The sequence below is a fragment of the Nannospalax galili genome, unplaced genomic scaffold (assembly GCF_000622305.1).
Source record: "Nannospalax galili isolate Female #2095 unplaced genomic scaffold, S.galili_v1.0 scaffold1183, whole genome shotgun sequence".
In the NCBI taxonomy this organism is placed as follows: domain Eukaryota; kingdom Metazoa; phylum Chordata; class Mammalia; order Rodentia; family Spalacidae; genus Nannospalax; species Nannospalax galili.
In genome coordinates, this window is record NW_008350356.1 from 50,077 (window position 1) to 70,369 (window position 20,293).

Here is a 20,293-nt window from a genome sequence, read left to right on the forward strand (position 1 = left end):
AGTCAAAACAACTGAACTGTCTAAAACTAAGTGCTTGAGTAGCAGGCATGTAACAGGCATGTGCCCCCACTCTTGGTTTATGTGGTACTGAGATCAAACTCAAGGCTTTCTATCAACTGAACCACATCCCTTTGTTCTGAGACCGTGTGTTGTATGTATCCCAGGCTAGCCTTGAACTTGCTATGTAGCCAAGGCTAGCTTTCAATTCATGACCTTCCTGCCTCAGCCTCAGGAGTGCTGAGATTACAGACATGTTACCACCACACCTGGCCATAAAGGGTTGTGTGTGTGTGTGTGTGCGTGTGCACGACAGGTTTTTTATTTTTTTTTATGTGTATGAGTGTATTGCCTGCATGTATGTGAGTGCACCTGTGTCGTGCAATGCTGCGGAGGTCAGAAGAGGGCTTTGGATTCCCCTGGAACTGGAGTTAAGGACGGTTCGTAGCCACCATGTGGGTGCTGGGAATCGAACCCGGGTCCTCTGCAAGAGCAGTCAATACTCTCAACCGTTGAGCCATCGCTCCAGTGCCCCCCCCCCACAGTTTCTTTTTGAGACAGGGTCTCTCTGTAGCCTCTGCTGGCCTGAAACTAATCATGTAGACTGGCTAGGTGTGCACCACCATGCTCAACATGTTGATTTGTCACCACGTCCAAAGGGCTAGGATTACAAGTGTGTGCCACCATTTTTGGCAGAGGACAATGTACTGCTCTCACTGCAGAACGGTGTATTTTCTATTATGGCCAAAATTGTCACATAGAAAAGGAGAAACTGATTCCTCTTGAATTTTTTTTAAACCTATTTTTTATTTTATGTATTTGAGTTCTGTGCATCAAGTGCATGGAGTGTCTGGAGAGGCCAGAAGAGGGCATCAGCTCCCCTGGAACTGGAGTTACAGACAGTTGTTAGCCACTTTATGGATCCTAGGAACCCAACCCAGGTCCTCTACAAGACGAGCCAGTGCTCTTAACTACTTGGCCATCTCTCCAGCCCTCCTCTTGATTTTTAAGAAGAGATTGGACCAGGCACAGTGACACAAGCCTGTAATCTCAGCACTGGGGAGGCGGAAGCACATCAGGTCTCTAAGTACGCAGAAGTAGCTCACTTTTTTTTTTTCTGGTCTTTTTTAGACCTGGAACTCACTGTGTAGACCTGGCCAGCCTTGAACTCACAGAGATCGGCCGCCTCTGCCTCCAGAGTGCCTCCGGGATTAAAGGCATGCGCCACCACTCCTGGAACCTTTCTTCCTAGTTCTGGTTTCTACCCGAGCCCACAGGAAGGATCGGAAGGGGCGCGCGGCCGCTGGGCGGAGCAAACCACTAGGCTGCGGTCCCGCTGGCCGGAAGAGCGAGGTGCCACCCCTGTTAGGCCCCGTTCACGTTTCTGCGGCGCGGTCGCTGGGTTCTGAGTGGCTGTTGTGGGGTTACCGCTGCGCTGAAGCAATGCCGGGCGGAAGCCGCTGCCCCGACTGCGGCTCCGCGGAGCTGGTGGAAGACTCGCATTATGCACAGAGCCAGCTGGTGTGCTCCAACTGCGGCTGCGTGGTCACCGAAGGCGTCCTCACCACCACCTTCAGCGACGAGGGCAACCTCCGAGGTACCCGCGCCAATCCCTCCTGAAGCCCAAGGGATAGCTGGGGTAGAGTGCCGGCAACCAGATTCCTTCCTTTCCTGTCCCTCCAGTCATGAACAGTTATGCGAGAAGCTGGCTTAAAGTAAACACATGAGCTGAAGGGGACCAAAACTTGCACTTAATCCGAGGTTTCCCAGTTCCTAGTGTGGGGTTGGCATAGTAAATGATGAATAAATGAAACAGAGTCATTGTCAGGACTGCTCTGTGTTGAAGGATCCTGGGTAAATTAAGAATATAACACATACTGTTACCCCATAGTAGTTTTTAGCACTGTTTGGCAAAAACATGCCCCTCCCGCCCATCTCTCCCCTAGTTCCTGACTAGTACAGTCCTAACCCTCCTCTGTCTCATGTGCTTACTATGTGTGACGCTTGGGGTTCAGTCCCAACTCTTCAGCCTGTGGACACACCCAGAAGATCCCTTCCGTTTACGTAGATGGCTGTCTTCTAGGAGATGGGAAGCAGATGCACAGTAATTTGAAATCTCCCTGGCCTTGTATGGTGGAAGGGCAAGGGGCTGAGGAATAAAAGCCAAGTGCTCTGTTCTTTATTGTTTCACAGAAGTAACATATTCTCAAAGCACAGGAGAAAACGAACAAGTCAGTCGCAGCCAGCAACGAGGTGAGAAATTTTTTTTTAAATATTTTATTTTATTTATTTGGGTCTTTTTGGGACAGGATCTCCTTGTAGCCCCAGCTGGCCTGGAACTCACTATGTAAACCAGGCTGGCCTTGAACTCACAGAGATCCGCCTGCCTCTGCCTCCCAAGTGCTGGGATCAAAGGCGTGCACCACCATGCCTAGAAAGAATCAATCTTTTATGACATGTTGACAGAAAATTATCTTGATGGCCTAGTCCATCTGATGCTTCTGTTTTCAGCATTACTGGCATAAGGTAGGTTAGAAGAGCAGTCATGAAAAATAAAGACAAGAAGAACTGCATGTGGTGATGTGTGTCTGCAGTTCCAACACTCAGGAGAACTACATGTGGTGTGTGTCTGCAGTCCTGATACTCAGGAGGTGAAGGCAGGAGGATCAAGAATTTGAGGCCAGCTAGGTGTCTCACAACCCAAAAATTACAGAAGTAAATGTTGGCAGACAGTTCTGGTAGCTATATAAGGTTGGATCTGCAAAAGGTTTAAGGTAGCCTCAAGGAGCCTGGATAGAAAGTTCGGCTGTGAAGCCAGGAGCAGAGAATGATGACAGAAAATGTGTTTACCATCTGTAACACTTGGGAATTCAATTCCCAGTGCCACAAAAACTTTGCCTAGGCCATAAATCAAAGAAGCTTTTAAAACGGTTATAGGTTGAACATGACGTCTTCCAACAAATGTTCTGTACATTTAGAATGACCATACGGGGGCTAGAAGTACAGCCCAGTGTTAAAAAGTTTGTATAGTATGCTTAAAGACCATACCAGCACCACAGAACAAATGGCCATACCAGGTCTCCTGTCAATACAGAAGAGGACATTTTTATTTGTGCATCTGGTATATGTGGCAAGTTCAGCAAAACTAAATGGAGTCTAGCAAAACTTGCTAGTAGGTATACACTACCTCCTTTCACCTCTCTGCTTACTATGGGTTTTCCTAGATCTTCGCCGAGTGAAAGACCTGTGTCAAGTTCTGAAGTTGCCAGTAACATTTGAGGACATCGCAGTTGCCTACTATCAAAAGGCATACCAGCTCTCCGGCATCCGTGCTTCTAGGCTGCAGAAGAAGGAAGTGGTGGTTGGATGCTGTGTTCTAATCACCTGCCGGCAACATAACTGGCCCTTAACCATGGGAACCATCTGTACCCTGTTGTATGCTGATCTGGATGTGTTTTCTGGCACCTACATGCAGATAGTGAAGCTTTTGGGGCTGAATGTGCCATCTCTGTGCTTAGCAGACTTGGTGAAGGCTTACTGCAGCAGGTACCTTCCTAGGCTGTTTCCTGATTAGATGCATTCTTTCATCTCTGGTTGTTTGTGACCAGAGTCTGTCTCTCAAAAGATGAGGGAGAAAGTCTTTCCTTCCTATTCTGTGCCCACTGTAATTGAGATTAGTAACATTGTACATTTCTAGAATGCTTTAATTTGTAAATCCCTTTTCCGTCACAGGACTGACGATGTAGAAAATCCATTACCAGTCTTGGCACAGGACTGCCAGTTATACCACTGTTGCTTTATGAATGGTAGTCCTTGGAATCAATCCATGGCAGGGGCCATGGGACTGTGTTCAGCAGGATCACTTATAAATGGAGCTGAAAGAATACTGGTTAATGGCAGAACAGGGTTAGGAGGTTTTGTGGTTTTCTTTTTTTGTTTTCTTGTGTTTTAAAGACAGAACCTCCGCCGGGTGTGGTGGTGCATATCTTTTATCCCAGCACTCAGAGTCAGGCAGGCAGATCTCTTTGAGTTCAACGCCAACCTGGTCTACATAGCAAGTTCCAGGCTAGCTGGGGTTACAGAGACCCTGTCTCCAAAAGACACCCCCCCCCCGAAAAAATGTACAGAACTTCATATAGCCCAGACTGACTTCAAAATAACTGAAGCAAGTCTTGAACTTTTGATCCTCCTGCCTCTCTGGTGCTGGGATTACAGGTTTGCATGCCTGGTTTGCCTTCTCCATCTCCCTCCCTATTTTTTCTAACTAGTATACTTTTTTTTAAAAGCCTTGGGGCTGGAGGGATGGCTCAGTGGTTGAGAGCATTGACTGTTCTTGCAGAGGACCTGGGTTCAATTGCCAGCACCCACATGGCGGCTGTGAACCGTCCTTAACTCCAGTTGCAGGGGAATCCGAAGCCCTCTTCTGACCTCTGCAGCATTGTATGACACGGGTGCACTCACATACATGCAGGCAATACACTCATACATATAAAATAAAAATAATTTTAAAAAAAACACCACTGGCTGTCCTTGCAGAAGACCTGAGTTCAAATCCCAGCACCCACATGGCAACTAGCAACTGTCCATAACTCCAGTTCAAGGGACTCAGATGCCCTCTTCTGACCTCTGCAGGCATTGCACGACACTGGGTCACTTACATACATGCAGGCAATACACGCATACACATAAAAAATATATATATATATATTTTTTTTTTTTAGAAAAAGCCTTTAGAAAAAAAAAACCTAATGGCCATGGCCAACGAGGTGTGGTAGCACATGCCCTTAACCCCAGCGCTTGAGGGGCTGAATCAGGAGGATTAGGCTAGCCTATACTATGTAATGAGGCCTCGCTTCAAAAAACAGTAAGCCGTAGTGGTTGAAACTTGATTTTTTTTTCTAGGTGGATGACATGGGGCAAGTTTTTCAGCTCTTAAGTGCCTATGAGGGTACATTTTTAGGTAGAACTCTGAGGACACTAAAACACACAGAATTATCCATAGGAAGGTGCTCGGCTGCGTTAACACCTCCCCGCTTCCCGCTTGCCTCTGCCCTGTTTTGACAGTACTGCTATGAATTTGCTCCCAAGTGAGCATGCCCAGAACTCCCCAGTGTCCCTAGCCCAAAACAGCTTCCCCATCTATGTGCTACCCTTCCTCACCCTGGAAGAGCACTGCCCTGTCCTCATTGACTTGACCCTCATTTTGGTCATTTCAGCTTCAAATTGTTCCAGGCTTCCCCATTGGTGCCAGCCAAGTATGTGGAAGATAGAGACAAGATGCTGTCCCGGACCCTGCTGTTGGTGGAGCTGGCAAATGAGACGTGGCTGGTGACCGGGCGGCACCCTCTGCCCATCATCACTGCAGCTGCCTTCCTGGCATGGCAGTCTCTACGGCCTTCAGATCGACTGGCATGCTCTCTTGCCCGATTCTGTAAATTGGCAAACGTGGACCTGCCCTACCCTGCTGCATCTCGTCTCCAGGAGTTCCTGGCTGTGCTGCTACGGATGGCTGAGCAGCTGGCCTGGTTGCGGGTTCTGAAACTTGATAAGCGCTCTGTGGTGAGACACATTGATGACCTTCTCCAGCACCGCCACATGCTGCTCCGCATGGCTTTTCAGGACGGAACAGCAGAAGTAGAGACCCAGAAGCAGCAGCAGGAGCCAGGACAGCAAGAGGTGGAGCACAGCGTCTTCAGTCTGCCCAAGGGGAAGAGGCCAGCCAGTCCTGCCCTTCTCCCACCCTGCATGTTGAAGCCCCCAAAGCGGATCCAGTCCACACCCCCTGCCTCCACAGTGACTGGAGATGAGGACATTTCTGATGGTGAAATAGAGCAGTATTTGCGTACCCCTCAGGAAGTTAGCAACTTTCAGAGAGCCCAAGCTGTCAGCCAGGCAGCCCTGAGTGCGTCTAACCCTCCCTGATGCACACTCAGAGATATTTTGTAATTCTGACTACAGCTGGGTAGACCTATCATATCCCAAGAAGTAAGTATATGTGACCCTTGAATACTGCCTTTCTCATTTAAAGGAACCAAGATTGGTCTTACAATTTGTTGACCCTAAAGTCCTAGAGAAGTTGGGAGGAGTTTGGGTAAGTTCTGTCCCTTGGTGCAGGTGAGCAAGTTACCTGTCTATAGTCTGTGGAATGGCTCCTTCCCAAGACGGGAAAATGCTGCTCTTCTGCCCTCGTTTGAACGGGATGCATTGTTGTTGTGGAGGAGCTGGTTTTCCTAGTGTTAGCAACCCTTAGTTGAGCAGGAATAGGAATTCCTGGCCATTATCTGGTCTAGGCTCTAATGGTTTTGTGTATTCATGAGATCGTCTACCTCATTAACAAAAGGGCCATGGGTAGAATACAGCTATAGCTCAAAGGGCTTTGAAAGAGTTTTAATATATTAAAACAAAAGGCATCAGAAAACATTCTATTGTATAAAACAAGCTTTTAAAAACGTTTTCTTTGGCACTTCATTCCCTCCCTTCCCTTTCCCCAGCATATTGCAAAAAGCTCTCCAGTGCTAAGGCATTGGCAGGGTACGTAAACAGCAGCCAGTATGTGGAAGAATAATACAAAAGCTTTCTCTCCTAGTATTGCCTGTGCAGCAAGCATAAATAACAGGACCCCTCTTAAGGAGTGGGTTTGTCCTCAGCTGGCTAGACCCAGGTGACATGAAGCCTGGAGGGAGCCCAAGCCAGACCTAGACTCCCAATGCTCTTCACAAGGCCCAAGGGTCCCCGTTTCCATGTAGTCCTGTAGTGAGGCATTTTAGGGTGGGAGACAATGGTGGTTGGGTTTCAAAGTAGTGAAAGCACAGGCCCTTGAAGGCTCTCCAGGGCTTGGCTGGGCTTCTGTGAGTTGGAAGCTGGTTTGACATTTTATAGGTTCCCCTAACTGTGGAGTTAGAGATCCATTCTTGGCATGGCTCTGCCACAAAGCCTCACAGAGGCAGGCGTCCTCAGTCCCTTGGAGTTAGACACTGAGACCAGGCAATGGGCCTTATAATTGCAGTTAAGTGCTTTTCTAAGCATCACCAGAAGCTTTGGGGTGGATTCCCTCTTCAGACTACTGTGCCCAGATCCAAGTAGCAGCTCCCTCCCATTAAGCCTTCTGGCACCTGGCAGCATCACCATCTCAGGTATAAGGGCTCGGATTTTAGTCTGGGACACCTACCTGCATCCCACAGGACAAGCTGATCTCTATAGCTGCCTTTCACACTGCCCAAGTCCCATCCCCTTGCATAGTTAATCCAAAAAGCAGCCCCTTTGGCTCCCCAGGGCCTGGCACCTGGCTCACTAGAATGGCTTCCTGACCCAAAGCTGGGGCCAGGATCTTGGCAGTGACCCACGTGCCTTGTAGAAGACCGTGAAAGAATTGGTACGCCGCTTCTCACTTTCTGAACCCTCCTGGGCTGGGCTCTTCCACTCCCGTCATGGGTAACCCCCCAGGCTGAGGAAGATTTGTCCCCACCTGGAAGGGCATCAAAAACCTGACCTCCGAGCTGGGATTGTCACTACTGCAGACAACTGGCCAGCACCTGCCGCCCCCTTTCCCCGCCCAGGGCCACGGAAATCTAGCTGGCGCACGTGGACGCTCGGATGGCGAGGAGCCGGGAATGGCAAGCCGGAGCGGCCGCCCGTCCTAACCCCGACCCGGCCCGCGCCCGCCCTAGACCGTGGTCTCGCTCTTCCAGAGCCCGGTCTTCATGCAGCCGCCGGCCCCCTCGGCGCTGGCGACGGTGGCGTCGTCGTACTTGCCCCCCTTGGGGGCCCCGTTCAGGCTGGCCGTGTTGAGCGGGTACGAGCGCCGCTTGCTCTCCCTGTCCAGCGCGCCGCCGCCCTTGAGGTTGTCGCGGCTGGCGCTGCGGCGCTGCCCTGGCCGCGCGGGCTCGGGGAAGGGCGCGGCGCTCGTGTCGCTGCCCTCGGACGGCGTGAGCATGGGCTCGGCCTCGGGCGGGCCGGGGCTGTTGCGGCTGCTGCCCCGGTAGCTGTCGGGGCTGTGGTGCAGGCTGCCGCTCTCGCTGGACGGCGGCTCGGGCGCCCCGGGGGCCGCGCGCAGCGCCTGGAGCCGGCTCTTGCCAACCACCTCCCCGGCGCGGTGCCCCTTGGCCCGGCTTCGGTGCGCTCGGCGCCCGTGGTGCAGGTTATTGGGGTGCCGCGGGGCGGGGCCTCCCCGGGAGCCCGAGGGCTCGGGCTCCCCATCGCCGCGGGCCGTCACCCCCGCCTCGCACGCCTGGCTCTGGGCCAGCTGCAGGTTGGTGAGTTTGCAGGGCGCCGAGGGCGCGCGGCCGCTGCTGCCGCTCGGGGAGGACTTGAGTGATGCCGGGCCGTCGCCCACCCCTGGGCTGTCCTCGGCCGGCAGGGCCCGGGCGGGCGCGCGGGGGGCCGAGGGCGAGGCGGGCGCACAGCAGGTGCGCCAGGACGCCCGCACGTCCCCGCGCCTGGCGCAGTGGTGCGCGAAGACGAAGAGGCCGAGCGCCGAGGCCGCCGCCCCGTACAGGCAGCCGCAGACCACCCGGGGCAGCCAGCGCTGGGACACAGCCAGGGCGCCGCAGGCCCACATTGCCAGGTACAGGAAGTGCGTGGTCATCAGCGCCCCGAGCTGGACCCCGGGGGAGTAGAGGCCGTCGCCGTCCTCGAGGGCCGCGGCCGCGCCTGGCCCCGCGGCTGCAGCCAGAAGGGAGCCCGAGTCGCTCCGCAGCCTGGTGGGCGCCCTCAGCTCTTCCCCGGGCTCCAGGGACAGCCTGCTGTGGCCGTGCTTTGGGCTCCGGTGGCCCCGTAGGTGCAGGCCTGCACACAAGAAGTAGATCCAGGTGACCGGCAGAATCAGAGCCACGGGAATGTAGAAGGCGCCGAGGCTTGGACGCCACACCAGCCAGCAGCTGGGGGGAGACAGACAGCGGGTGAGGAGGGTAAGCTCGGGTGGGGCCCACATGTTGGCTGGTGAGGTAGGATGTAGGGAGTAAAGAGCTAGGCCTGGAAGGTCAGCACGCGGGCTGCCGGGGTGGACTGCAGGCGGGGCTCAGTATGAAGGTAGGGGCAGACAGGTGGTGGCGATGAGGCGGAAGGGGTTGGTACTCACTAGGGGCTGTGGTCCCGGTAGTTGTGGATGTTGACCGCAGCAGTGATGCCACAGATGATGAGAGGAATCCCTCCAGCAATCAAATAGAACCTGGGGGGAGCAGAGTTTGGAGGTCAGAGAGATGGGGCATGGGAAGTAAGAACCAAGTGTTCAGAACCCTCAAATTGGTGAATCTCTCTCTTCCTCTTTCCTCTGTCCCTTTAAATCTGTGGATCCCCTCAGCCCCAGGGATGCAAGGCCCCCAAGGGAAGGGATATGCCCTTCAGAACTTGGCCAAGACTGCTCTCCCAGACAGGAGCCAAAATTGCTGCCTCCAGCCCTAAGTGGTGCAGGAGTCAGGGCTGTCAGCCTGTTTTTCAGGGTCCCTGCCCAGTGCCCTTTGGTGTCCCCTCCTTCCCTACCCTTGTCAGGCCTGAGAAGCTTGGCTCTAGAGAATGATCCCCAGGGACCTTGCAGCCACCCCCATCCTTTCCAGCATTGCTACACTTGTCTTGAGCACAACCCCCCATCCCAACCCTCCCCCACCCGTGGCAAACTGGTGGTTGAAAGCACTCACCGGAGCATGGGCCGTGGCCCAGGTGGGACTGCATCTCCTTCTTCTGAAGGGGGCGCCCTCCACGTGAGCTCCTTGTGAAGGACTCGGGCCTTTACCCCCATCCAGAGCAGTGTGGACAGTGAAGAGTAGTGCAGAGTGATGCCCACCTGGGAGGTCAGGCACTGAGGCTTGGGGCTGAACTGCTGACTGCACCACACCCTGAAACCTCAGTGGCAGGTGTGTTCCCACTCTTCCCGTTTCTCTCCACACACACACACACACACACACACACACACACACGTCCTTGCTGCTGCCATCCAGGGCTCTCGCTCTCCTGTTCCCTCTGGGACCCAGGCATGGCTGTCTGGTGGTACACGACCTCTATTCTCAGGAGCTGGTTTGGGTTTTTGTTTTTTTTTTTTCTTCCTGCTGTGCTCCCATCTCCTCTGCCATCATGCATTTTGAAATCCCCCATCCCTTCCTTACCGCCTGGCAAACCATTTGGTAGTTGGTGAGAGTGATGCCGCCCACAAAGACAGCAGAGGTCATGGCCATGTGGAAACACAGGTTCAGCAGCATGTGCCAGCCCTTCCGGGACACATGGATGGAGCTGCCCCCAAAACAGTCTTTTATTACCGGCTCTAGTTCACAGGGTCTCAAGACCACTAGAAAGCCAGCAACAGGGAAACAGATTATCTGTGTGCATGTGCGTAAATGTGACCCGGGCCACAGGGAAGAAGTCCTTGGCTCCCAAAACGTGTCCTCCAACCCCAGAGCCTGGCCAGCTCGTGCGAGCCTGCCTGAGGAAGAAACACATGCCAGCCCATGGTGAGATCCACCCCCCCCCCCCGGTCCTGAAGCATTTCCCACCTGTGGTTGAGGATGTAGGTGATGATGGTGGAGAAGAGGCAGAGTAGCAGCAGTGCTGTGCAGGGGTACACAACAGGGTGCAGCCCAGCCCCGGGGCCTCCTGCCTCCCTGGGGAAAGCACTCAGCTCCTGGGGCAGAGGAAAAAGGAACTGAGCACATCTTGCCAGTCCTCAGGCCAGTTTACTTCATCCTGTCACCAGCCTGGGATCTGCACCTGAGTTGCTCAGTCCTCCAGGCAGGCATGGAGGCAAGCATCAGGTGGCCACTCAGGAACAGCCTCCTGCCTGCCTCACCCTTCTGGTGCCCTGCCTTTCTGGGGACTCGCTTTCAGATGCCCAGGTGAAAACTCGGATGGAGAAGGCTGTCTGTGACACGGCCGCATACTTGCTCAGTATGAGCAAAAGCTGGGTGAGGAATGCCAACGGGAGAAATTCTTCAGCCAGAGAGTTTGGGTCTCAACGTAGGCATAGTGGTGCGTATCTGTTATCTCAGCACTTGGGACTGGGACGGCTTTGGTCATCCACAGTGAGGTCAAGGTTAGTCTGAGCTACCTGAGATCCTGTCTCAAAAGACAGGGTCTCCCTATAGCCACAGCTGGCCTGGAACTTGCCAAGCACACGAGGCTAGCCTGGATCTCACAGAGATCTGCCTGCCTCTGCCTCCTGAGTGCTGGGATTAAAGGCATGTGCCACCACACCTGGCTCAAAACTTTTTAAAAAATTAAAAACAGAAAACAGGACCTAAGGACTAGACCGGATGGTTCCAGATCCCTCTTGAAAGGAGAGGTGTGGAAGGGGCAGAGTTCCCATGAGTTCCTGAAAACAGTGGGGCTCAGTAAGGCTGTTACCCTTTCTGTTTATCCTGCAGCAGCTCCAAGTGATCAAAGGACCGCAGCCCCCACCTCCCACACATTCCCCTTGCCTTTCCGCCTCTGTTCCCAGCACGTACCATGAGGACAGCCACGTTGCCCAAGTGCTGGCAGTGCAGGGAACTGGCGTTCGGCTGGCTGAAGCGGAGCTGGCAGCCTTGGGAGCTCCAGCCCCCAGGTCCCTCCTGGTTCCACCAAGCTGCCATGGGGTCGGCCCCCTCAGCCCAGTGCCGCAGTGAAACAGCCACCGGCTCTGTCAGGTTTCCCACACCACAGCCACCTATGGGGACAGGGAAGTCCACATGGACATGGGAGGCTGCTGGGGGCCAGAGCCGCTGCGACAACCACTGGCCTGGGGGTGGAGCTGGACACGTGGTTTTGGGTCAACTAGGGAGACTGAATAAGGGAGTGCGGAGGAGACAGGTGTGAAGGTGGGAGGGCAGCCCACCCTAAGTGCCCAACGAGAAGTGAGCATGCTCCAGGAAGAGACAGGTTGCAGTGCGAACGTGGAGGGAGGGAAAGGCCAGGTCAAGAATAATCCCCGGGAGGAACAGCTGGCACCAGGAAAGGGACGGGCAGGGACACCTGAGAGGAGCTGTGCAGTCGTGAGAGAGAATATGCCTCCCCCTGGGCTCTGCCCTGCAACACACCTCTCCACACACACATCTGTTAACCCATGTGGCTGCTAACACTGGGTTTGACCCTTCCTCAAGTGACTTAATCAGGTCTCTGAGAAATTTCGGTTTCCAGGGAAAACCTCCCTGGCCCCTAACTAGGTTCAGCTGAACATAACGACACGTTCTTAGCAACCTTATATTGCCGCTCACTTCAAATGATGTGTTCAGTGCCTGTCTGGGGAAGTGTGTGCTCTTCAAAGACAAGGGCACAACTATCTGTGGTCTAGTATGTCTCAGCCCAGCATAGACTGGTTCCTGCCCATACCTACCTAGACTGAAAAGTGCCTAGGAACAGGAAGGGATCCCAAGTTAGTGCCAGCAGCACCTGGTTGTGAGAAGGGAACAGAGCCAAGACACACAGGCCCCTGGATGACATGTGGAAGGTAGATGTCATAAAGAACCAGAGGCTTGAAGGGGCTCTGAACACAGCGGCATTCTCAGAAGGGAAATCTGGTAACAGCATGTGACCCACTGATGGAAACTGCCTGGTGAACAAGTGCAGAGCTTGACGGGAGGGAGGAGAGGTGGAATCAGACAGGAAAGCACACGTGGGCAGTGTGGAGAAAGAGCCGCTCCTGGTGGGTCAAGGAAGCTAAAAGACAGCTGTGGGTGGTCCACCAGGCAGTTCCTAGGAGCCAGGCTTCAAGCAAGGCAGTGTGCGTTCCTCACCAGTTAATCCTTCTGCCCTAGTCTCTACCTTCGCTGGTGTGTCTGAAAGTCCTGACCACGCCTCAGGGTCCAACTCTAACCACAGTGCCACAGCTCACTTGCCCGTTAGGACACTTGCCAACAGGACTGCCTGTCCAGCAGATGCTGAAGCTCTGGCTAGGGTGGCTTTGGGGTTTTCCACTACTCAGGGAGGCAGCAGCCATGTGGGGCAAGTCGAGGCCTTCATGATTTCCTCCTTATAACAGTGAGGGCAGTACTGAGCTTCCAGGGTACAATGCAATTTTGCTTGCCTGCATAAGGTTCATGTGTGACAGTGCAAGAAGTCTGAGTTTGGGAGTGGGCAGGAGTTGAGGGTTTGTGCTTATAGCCCTTCTGTATGTGATATGCCCGGGATAGAAAATCATGGCCCCCTTAGCCTTCCCTCCAACACCTTCCATTACAGGCCCTTCCACTCCCACCCTCCTTGAGAAATAGCAAGGGATCCACTGCCTTCTGCCAGCTGCGCCAGGGCAGCAGGGGGCCACAGGTGTGGAAGGGGCAAGATGATGGGATGAGACAGACATGCGCAGAGAGTTAGTCCCTTACTGGTTCCTGCAAAGATGACAGGAGTGGCCACACCACGCCTCTTGCCGGGCCCAGCTGCTCCAGGGCGGGAGGTGTTGCCATGGCTGCGGAAAAGGCGGCCATTTCTGAAGACCAGCAGTTGCAGGGTGCAATCTGGAGGGACTGGGGGAGCCAGGGCAGCCGGAAGGGTTGAGAACAGGCTGGGGGGCAGCTGGATGGAGGCCAGGGCCACGCTGTTCTGAGGGGACAGAGGAGGTCCCCAGAGGCACTCAGCATCCCTGGGCTTTGATGTCTCCCAGCCCTTCCTGACTTCCCCCTTGTCCCGGCTCTGAATTGTGACACCTCTCACACCCACCAGACACCTGCATCTCAGCACCACCCTCTATAAACTCTGGACCCTGTCCCCAAACCCTTTCCCCCAGTGCCCACCTTGATGTGAAAGGATGACAGAGAAATGTTGGGTCTCCCAGTGGTACAGCGGAAACGGAGCTGCTGGTCAGCTGGGGGTTCAGTCTCCAGTGGGACCTTCTGGCCAGGGCCACCTGGCTGTGCACCTGGCACTCCTACCTCCCTCCTCTGGAAGGCCGTGCAGGTCAGGCCCACGTAGCTGTGCGGCTTGATGAGGTAGGCCTCCAATGCCACATTCCTTGAATTCTACAGACAGGGAACCTGTCACCCCAGTGTTTTGATATAGTGATCTTCTACCCAAGACTGCACATTCCTTCGCTACAGATCGGCATTGGCTGTCCCTACCTTTTACTCCTCACTGTCTTCCAGCATGTCAAGTCTTGACATGTGCTGTGGAGTTGCCCACACTACCCCTGGCCACGGGCCTTCTCCTTCCTCTGAGTTGTCAGTGCTCCCATGCACTCCCTAACCCTACCCAGCTCGTTTTCTTAGCGTGCCAATTCTTTTTTAAAATATTTTATTTTTTCTTTTCATGTGTATGAGTGTATTGCCTGCATGTATGTGAGTGCACCCATGTCCTGCAATGCCGCAGAGGTCAGAAGAGGGTGTTGGGTTCCCCTGGAACTAGAGTTAAGCCATGGGTGCTGGGAATCAAACCCAGGTCCTCTGCCAGCGCAGTCAGTGCTCTTAACTGCTGAGCCATCTCTCCAGCCCTGCGTGCCAGTTCTTACTCCACCCCAGTGTCAAGCAGGATCCATGTGTAATTTCTCCTGTATCTCCCCAAACACCTAGCACAATGGCTGGCACACAGAAGCTGTACCACGATCATTCACTCCACCAGCTTGGAAATGTCACCTTTGCCACAGTAAACTTGCAGCACTCCACACTGCACTGAAAGTGCTGTATGCTCTGAGACCGAGTTTCCCTCCTCCCCCCAATCCTTCCCAGTAAGCTCCTATTTCCTTCCATTAGGCTCACCCCTAACCAGTTCCCCACCTGGAGGGCATGTGCAGCTTGGCCTCACTGTGCCTCTCCTTTGCCCTACCCTACCGCTCACAACTGAGCTCCCTTCTCTGTGCCCACCACCGTGCTTGCCAGCCAGAGCTCCACAGATGCACCGCACCAGGGAGAGGGGTGCACTTCCCTTCTAAGGATCCTGAAGACTGCCCCAGTATGCTCTCAGGTGTTCCCACCACCCAGTGCTCAGGCCCTGAGGAGTCCCTCCCACCCCAACCTATGGTACCACAGAGATGTGCTGGGCATGGGGGCTGAGGGCAGCTCCGCCTATGCGCTCCAGGGCTCCCACGATGCCACTGCAGGCCTTGTCCTCGCGCTGGGCCAGCCACAAAAGGTGCTCATCCACCAGCATCAGATTGCTGGCCATGTCCACCATCACCTCCACCAGCTGTCGGGGGGGAGGTCCAGGGCAGTCACTGAGGGCAGGGGTGGTATTTGGGATCCAGGCATTGTGTGAGGGCTGAGATGACAAGAGGGTGGTCTCCAGGGGTCTCAGAGGACAAGTTGAAGCTCACCTCTTTGATCTGGTCAACATAACCCAAAAATTTCTGGATCATCTGAGCCACATAGACTACGTCCATCATGTCTGAAAAACTGGCAGCCTCAGCAGTGTATACCCGGAGCTGGTGGGCCAGGGTCAGCGCGTTGGAGGCATTGATGGGCATCTGGGGGCATTGAAAGAAGAGGACTGACCTGGCTTCCTCCTATCCCAGAACTGGCCCCTGGAGCCACCTCTGCAGGTGTTCAGGGCCATCAGGCAGGAGAGCAGCAAGCAATGGGGTGCAGATGTCCTGGCAGAGGGAAGCTGGAGGAGAAGGTGCCAGCCCCAAGGCCCCTGTACCCACCCTTACTGTACACCTGGGAGAGGAGGTACAGCACAGAAGCCTCCCCAAGTGGCATCGGGCTCCATCCCAGCCCATTCCAGCAACCAAAGCTGGGGCGGTGGGGGTAGGCAGTTGCTCCCAGCCTATCCCAGCCTCACCAGCACAAAGGTGTAGAGCACCCGGGTGATGTCATTGGTGTACAGACAGTGGGAGTAGTCCCCTGCTTCCCAGCGGCCAGCTCGGTCACACCGGCGTGAGGCTCGGGTACCTGGGGCGCCCCCATTTAGAGGCACCGAGGTGAAGGGATACTGTAGGCAGGACTGGTAGGCTGTGATGCCAGCCAGGGTTCGAGGCCACCTAGAGGCAGAGGTAGGAAGATGCCACACCCAGGCTCCTTGAGACGAATTCCCTCCTCCCTGCCCCAGCCCAGGACAGTGACACCAGATTCCTGGGGCTTTGTGAAGGGTTTAGGAGAGGGTGTCCTAGCAGCTTTGAGGGGTTCCCAAGTTCTGCTTTCCAACTCCCAGTTTGTTCTGACAATATTATTGCAGGCAATATAGGGGGGTGCAACTCAGGGCTCTGTGTTGAAGTTCTCACACTTATCGGGCAGGCTGCTGATCTTTTCTGGGCTTCACTTTTCTCAGATATACACTGGGGAGAACACCTGCCCTTCATACAGAGAGGGTCTCTAGAATATTAAAATACACTATGTGGGAGGCCTTTGCAAACTATTAGTGGAAGTAATTAAAAGATGGTCATTGTCTAAGACCGTTTAAGATCTGAGTTTCAACAGCAAGACTTTGGGCCAAATAATAAGAGGGAGTCTGGGACTGCAGGAAGAAATAAAATGAGAGTCCCTGGCCACTCAGGTCTCAGAGGGTCAAGGGCAGAGGCAGCCACATACACAGCAGAGCACCCAACCTGAAGTCCCCACGGTTGTTTGCCACGCGCTCAGCAGGGCAGTAGGAGGCAGAGGTCTCCAGCACCACTATCTCCACCTTCTTGCTTGTGTTGCCCTGGTCCGTGGATACAGAGCATTCCCACTCGCCTGACGCCCACACGCCAATGTGAGACAGGGTCAGCTCACTGTGAGGGAGCGGGGAGGCCGTGTCTGGCTGGGTGAGCACTCCCAGGCCCAACCACCACCCTCCCCTCCATGCAGACATTTAAAAGCACACAAACTTTTTCCTATTAGGCATTTAACTTCTTTTAGGATGGGAACTTTACTTCTAACCTCAATTCATATCATTTATCACTGCACTTTAGCTTAGCGCTCCATAAACACACAGACTCCCAGATCATATGTGGATGGGAGGGGGAACTGTGGCTAGCTCTCCCCATGCCCTAGGCTATGAAGGGACAGCAGGGCCTGTACCTAGTGATGAAGGTGCAGTCATGAATGAGGTTCTCTGCCAGGATGATGCCTGCCTGCTCATCACCCAGCACAGGGGCTCCGTTGTGGTACCAGTGGATGTAAGTATCATTGCCCAAGTAACTGGCAGAGCACTGGAAGGGCAGCCGGTCACCCTGGAACACTACTTGGCGAAGGGATGGGATAAGGTGGTGCGTATGCAGTTCCAGCGCCCCTTCTGTGGATGAGACCGCAGTGGTGAGACCTAAGTGCATGTACATGTGAACCTATGTCTCAGAGTGGGATCTGCCTGGGCTGTAGTTGTGCAGTTGGTTAGCGCACAATACTCATATGGCACTTTGTTGTCAGAGTGGGTGCCAGCAGGTAGGCCCAGACCCTCGGCCTCTAGCACGCTCTAGCCAGGAATGAAAGGGGTCAGGAGGGATCCCAGATAAGAGCAAAACAGGAGAGTTGATGAAGGTGCTACCCAGGAGGTAAGAGCAATGAAAATATAAACAAGCAGCCCCCAAAGAGATTTAGGAGGACCACCCCACGGGGCTGGAGGAAAGAGGGAGGCCTGGAGAACACATCCATTATACAATCACAACCATACACAGGGCTTCAAGACAGCAAGCTGTGGGATGAGGGACAGGGCTCTTTATCTGGGGCCTGGATGTGGGTAGGTCTCTGGCAGCTATACAGGTCAAGAGTTTTCTCACCGCATCGGAGCTGGGCCTCTTGGAGGCTGCCTAGGGCCTGGGCATGCAGGGTGCTGGGGTAGGCACAGAGTGTGTGCTCAGACAGCTGCAGAGAGTGATTTCGGGCCCAGGGAAGCAGCCAGCGCAAGTGGCAGTCACAGGTCAGGAACTCAGTGCCAAAGTCCCTGCAGGGCAGGTACAGGAGACAGTGTGGCTCATTGGTTGGGGATGAGACTAAGCTGGGAAGGGTTGGAAAACAACCTTGGGTACCTGTGTACCCCTCTGCCCAGGACATGGTGAATTTGAGGCACTCTGGCAGTCCTTCTGTGTACTCAGCACACTGCCCATGGTGGGTTTGGGCCCCAGCAGGGCTAGAAATGCCTGCACATTTGACCCCAGCCAATGTGGTGAGTAGAGGCTGGGGAGTTAAGAAGGTATGGGGTGGGGGCTGTACAGGGCGGGGGCTGTAGGGGGGGCCGTTGCTCATGGGATCTGGAGTTTTTGGGGGGCTAAGGGGAGGGCTGGGAGATTTGGGCTTCAGATCCCCCAGGTCTGGGATGCTTAGATGTCTCCTTCTTGTGGGGCAGAAGAGAAGATGGGGAGGCATGCTGTTCCTATATGGGAAAGATACTCACACAACCTTAAGGGCTGGCAGCTCATCAAAGACTCCAGGTTGCAGACTGGAGAAGATGTTTCCAGATATGTTTCTGCAGAAGACAGGGAAGAGTAAAGTGGGATCTTAGGGTCTCTGTTCAAGGAGAGCTGGGGGATGGGAGGACAGAGTGCAGGGACAGAAAGGCTCTGGCATGGTCTTCTTCCCTCTAAGCACCCCCTTCTACTCCCCACTTCTCTGTGTTTCACTTACAGTCTGAGGAGTCTGGGGAGGCCTTGGAATGTCTCAGAGGTGAGACAGCCAATCCGGTTGTTGGAGAGATCTCTAGAGAGAGAGAGACACACACTCAGCAAGTCCTCTATCCAATAGGACACAGATTCACTTCTGAAAGACACATATCCGGCGGGAACTTCTGTGGGGAGTAGGCTTGGCCCAGTGCCACAGCACCCCGGAAATGCCTCCACATTGGCCCCAGCCAATGTGCTATTTAGAGGCTTGGTGTCTGAGAAGGGACAGTGTGGGGTTGGTACTGGGGTAGTTGCTCATGGGATCTTTCTCCAGGGATGAAGGGGGATGGGAATCTTGGGGGATCGAACATGCCACTCACAAGCGCTTCAGCTCCCCCAGACCCAGGAAGGCTCCAGGCTGTACAGTGCTTATGACATTGTTCCTCAGGTCCCTGTGGGAAGCAGTGGGGAGCCTTCACATCTCTGTCTGGGGGCCACCCTGCTCCTTGGGTGGGGCATCCAGTCACCACGGGTGCCAGCTTTCTATAAAACTTTCTAGGGGGGGTCTTTTCCTCCACACCCACCCAACAGGTCTCTTCAGCCTCCCCGGCCACCATCAAGGGGTACTGGTCATAGAAATGCTTGTGAACTGAAGTTCCCTGAAAAAAAAAACCACATCTGTGTTGAAGATCTTATAGACTAATTCATGATTCACCTTACAACTGTGGAGAGTTGGAATGTTACAGATGGAGAGTCACAGTGATCTTGGGCTATTTTTAGTTCCCTTAATAGCTATTTGTCACCTATTCCTGTATCTGACATAACATTCTTTAAAAAGTTTTATTTTTATGTGTATGAGTGTTTTTCTTGAATGTATATAAGTGCACCCATGTGTGCAATGCCCAAGGAGGCCAGAAAAGAGTGTTGGAGTGTCTGGAAGTGGAGTTACAAACAGTTGTTAGCCACCATGTGTGTGCTTGGAACCAAACCTGGGTCCTCTGCAAGAGCAACCAGTGCTTTAAACCCCTGAGCCATCTCTGTAGCCCTCTAACATCCTTTTGACTATCAGGTAAGACCTCTGTAATGTATTAACTTAGCAGATTACTAGCTTCCACCAACCCCGTAGCTAAGAATGATAACAGATGGCATATAAGATGCATCGCATAGATCTCTCCAGTTTGCTGGAATCTACCTAATGTTCCCACTAATTTGGTAAATGCATTGATTTATGACTCTTTGTTCTGGGACTATAAAAGTTCATGTTATCTATTCCACAGTGGAACATGTAATCAGAGCAGCCTCAATCTGTTCTTAGGCCATGGTCACTCATAGTTGGCTAAGACTCTCTCTCTCTCCCCTCGTCCCTCGCCCCCTCTCATCCTCCCCTCCCCCTCTCCTCTCCCCCTCACCTGGAAGGAAACAAGCAGGGTAGCTGGTGGGTATGCAGTGCTCTATGCCCCATCTATAGCTACAGGCCAGGACTACAAATTGTGGATCCAGATGAGGCCCAGGGCTAACACGTGTGCGAAGCCCTCAGCCCCTGCCTTCCCAAGAGGATCACTGATCTGCCCATTGCTGACAAAACATGGCAAAGAACTTCCTCCAGGCTAAGACAGGATAGAGATGGCTCCCAGAGGTCATCTCTACTCCACATGAAGAAGCAAATCAGGTGACTTATAGCAGCCTCTGACCCCCAGTTCAGTGGCTCAAACACCACTGAGGCCTGCTAGGCCTCACGAATGGACCCAGCCCAGCATTTGACACACAGGCCTCTCTGCACCCCGGGAAAGACCACTGAGAACCGAAGAGGATGCTGGTCCACCCATCTTCTGTGTCCTGTCCTCCGTGCTGGGCATGGCTAGGGAGGGCTAGAAGTCATGACCTACCTACCCAAGTGTC

The 20,293-nt window shown here is 53.9% G+C and overlaps 2 protein-coding genes across 4 annotated transcripts in view; one reads left to right on the forward strand and one right to left on the reverse strand.

Moving 5' to 3' along the window:
• Positions 1 to 918: 918 nt before the first annotated feature.
• On the forward strand, positions 919 to 7,461 carry Brf2 (BRF2 RNA polymerase III transcription initiation factor subunit). Its single transcript, XM_008847597.3, has 4 exons — positions 919 to 1,594; positions 2,191 to 2,250; positions 3,222 to 3,543; positions 5,214 to 7,461. Exons 1-4 carry the CDS (start codon positions 1,441 to 1,443, stop codon positions 5,917 to 5,919), a joined length of 1,242 nt encoding a protein of 413 aa, XP_008845819.1. The 5' UTR covers positions 919 to 1,440; the 3' UTR covers positions 5,920 to 7,461.
• The window catches only part of Adgra2 (adhesion G protein-coupled receptor A2), a 37,572-nt gene continuing 23,636 nt past the window's right edge, over positions 6,358 to 20,293 (reverse strand). Inside the window, exons 3-19 of one of the 3 annotated variants that reach the window (XM_008847598.2) lie at positions 18,775 to 18,846; positions 18,420 to 18,491; positions 18,190 to 18,261; positions 17,576 to 17,739; positions 16,881 to 17,094; positions 16,427 to 16,591; positions 15,664 to 15,862; positions 15,197 to 15,346; positions 14,908 to 15,069; positions 13,686 to 13,910; positions 13,278 to 13,494; positions 11,427 to 11,626; positions 10,479 to 10,606; positions 10,095 to 10,218; positions 9,630 to 9,775; positions 9,074 to 9,163; positions 6,358 to 8,873 (exon numbers count right to left, since the gene is read on the reverse strand). In XM_008847598.2, coding sequence (XP_008845820.1) covers positions 7,661 to 8,873; positions 9,074 to 9,163; positions 9,630 to 9,775; positions 10,095 to 10,218; positions 10,479 to 10,606; positions 11,427 to 11,626; positions 13,278 to 13,494; positions 13,686 to 13,910; positions 14,908 to 15,069; positions 15,197 to 15,346; positions 15,664 to 15,862; positions 16,427 to 16,591; positions 16,881 to 17,094; positions 17,576 to 17,739; positions 18,190 to 18,261; positions 18,420 to 18,491; positions 18,775 to 18,846 — 3,613 coding nt within the window. In that variant the 3' untranslated portion in view covers positions 6,358 to 7,660. The remainder of the gene's footprint in view (positions 8,874 to 9,073; positions 9,164 to 9,629; positions 9,776 to 10,094; positions 10,219 to 10,478; positions 10,607 to 11,426; positions 11,627 to 13,277; positions 13,495 to 13,685; positions 13,911 to 14,907; positions 15,070 to 15,196; positions 15,347 to 15,663; positions 15,863 to 16,426; positions 16,592 to 16,880; positions 17,095 to 17,575; positions 17,740 to 18,189; positions 18,262 to 18,419; positions 18,492 to 18,774; positions 18,847 to 20,293) is intronic. The other 2 variants (XM_029570677.1, XM_029570678.1) reach the window with 2 other exon arrangements.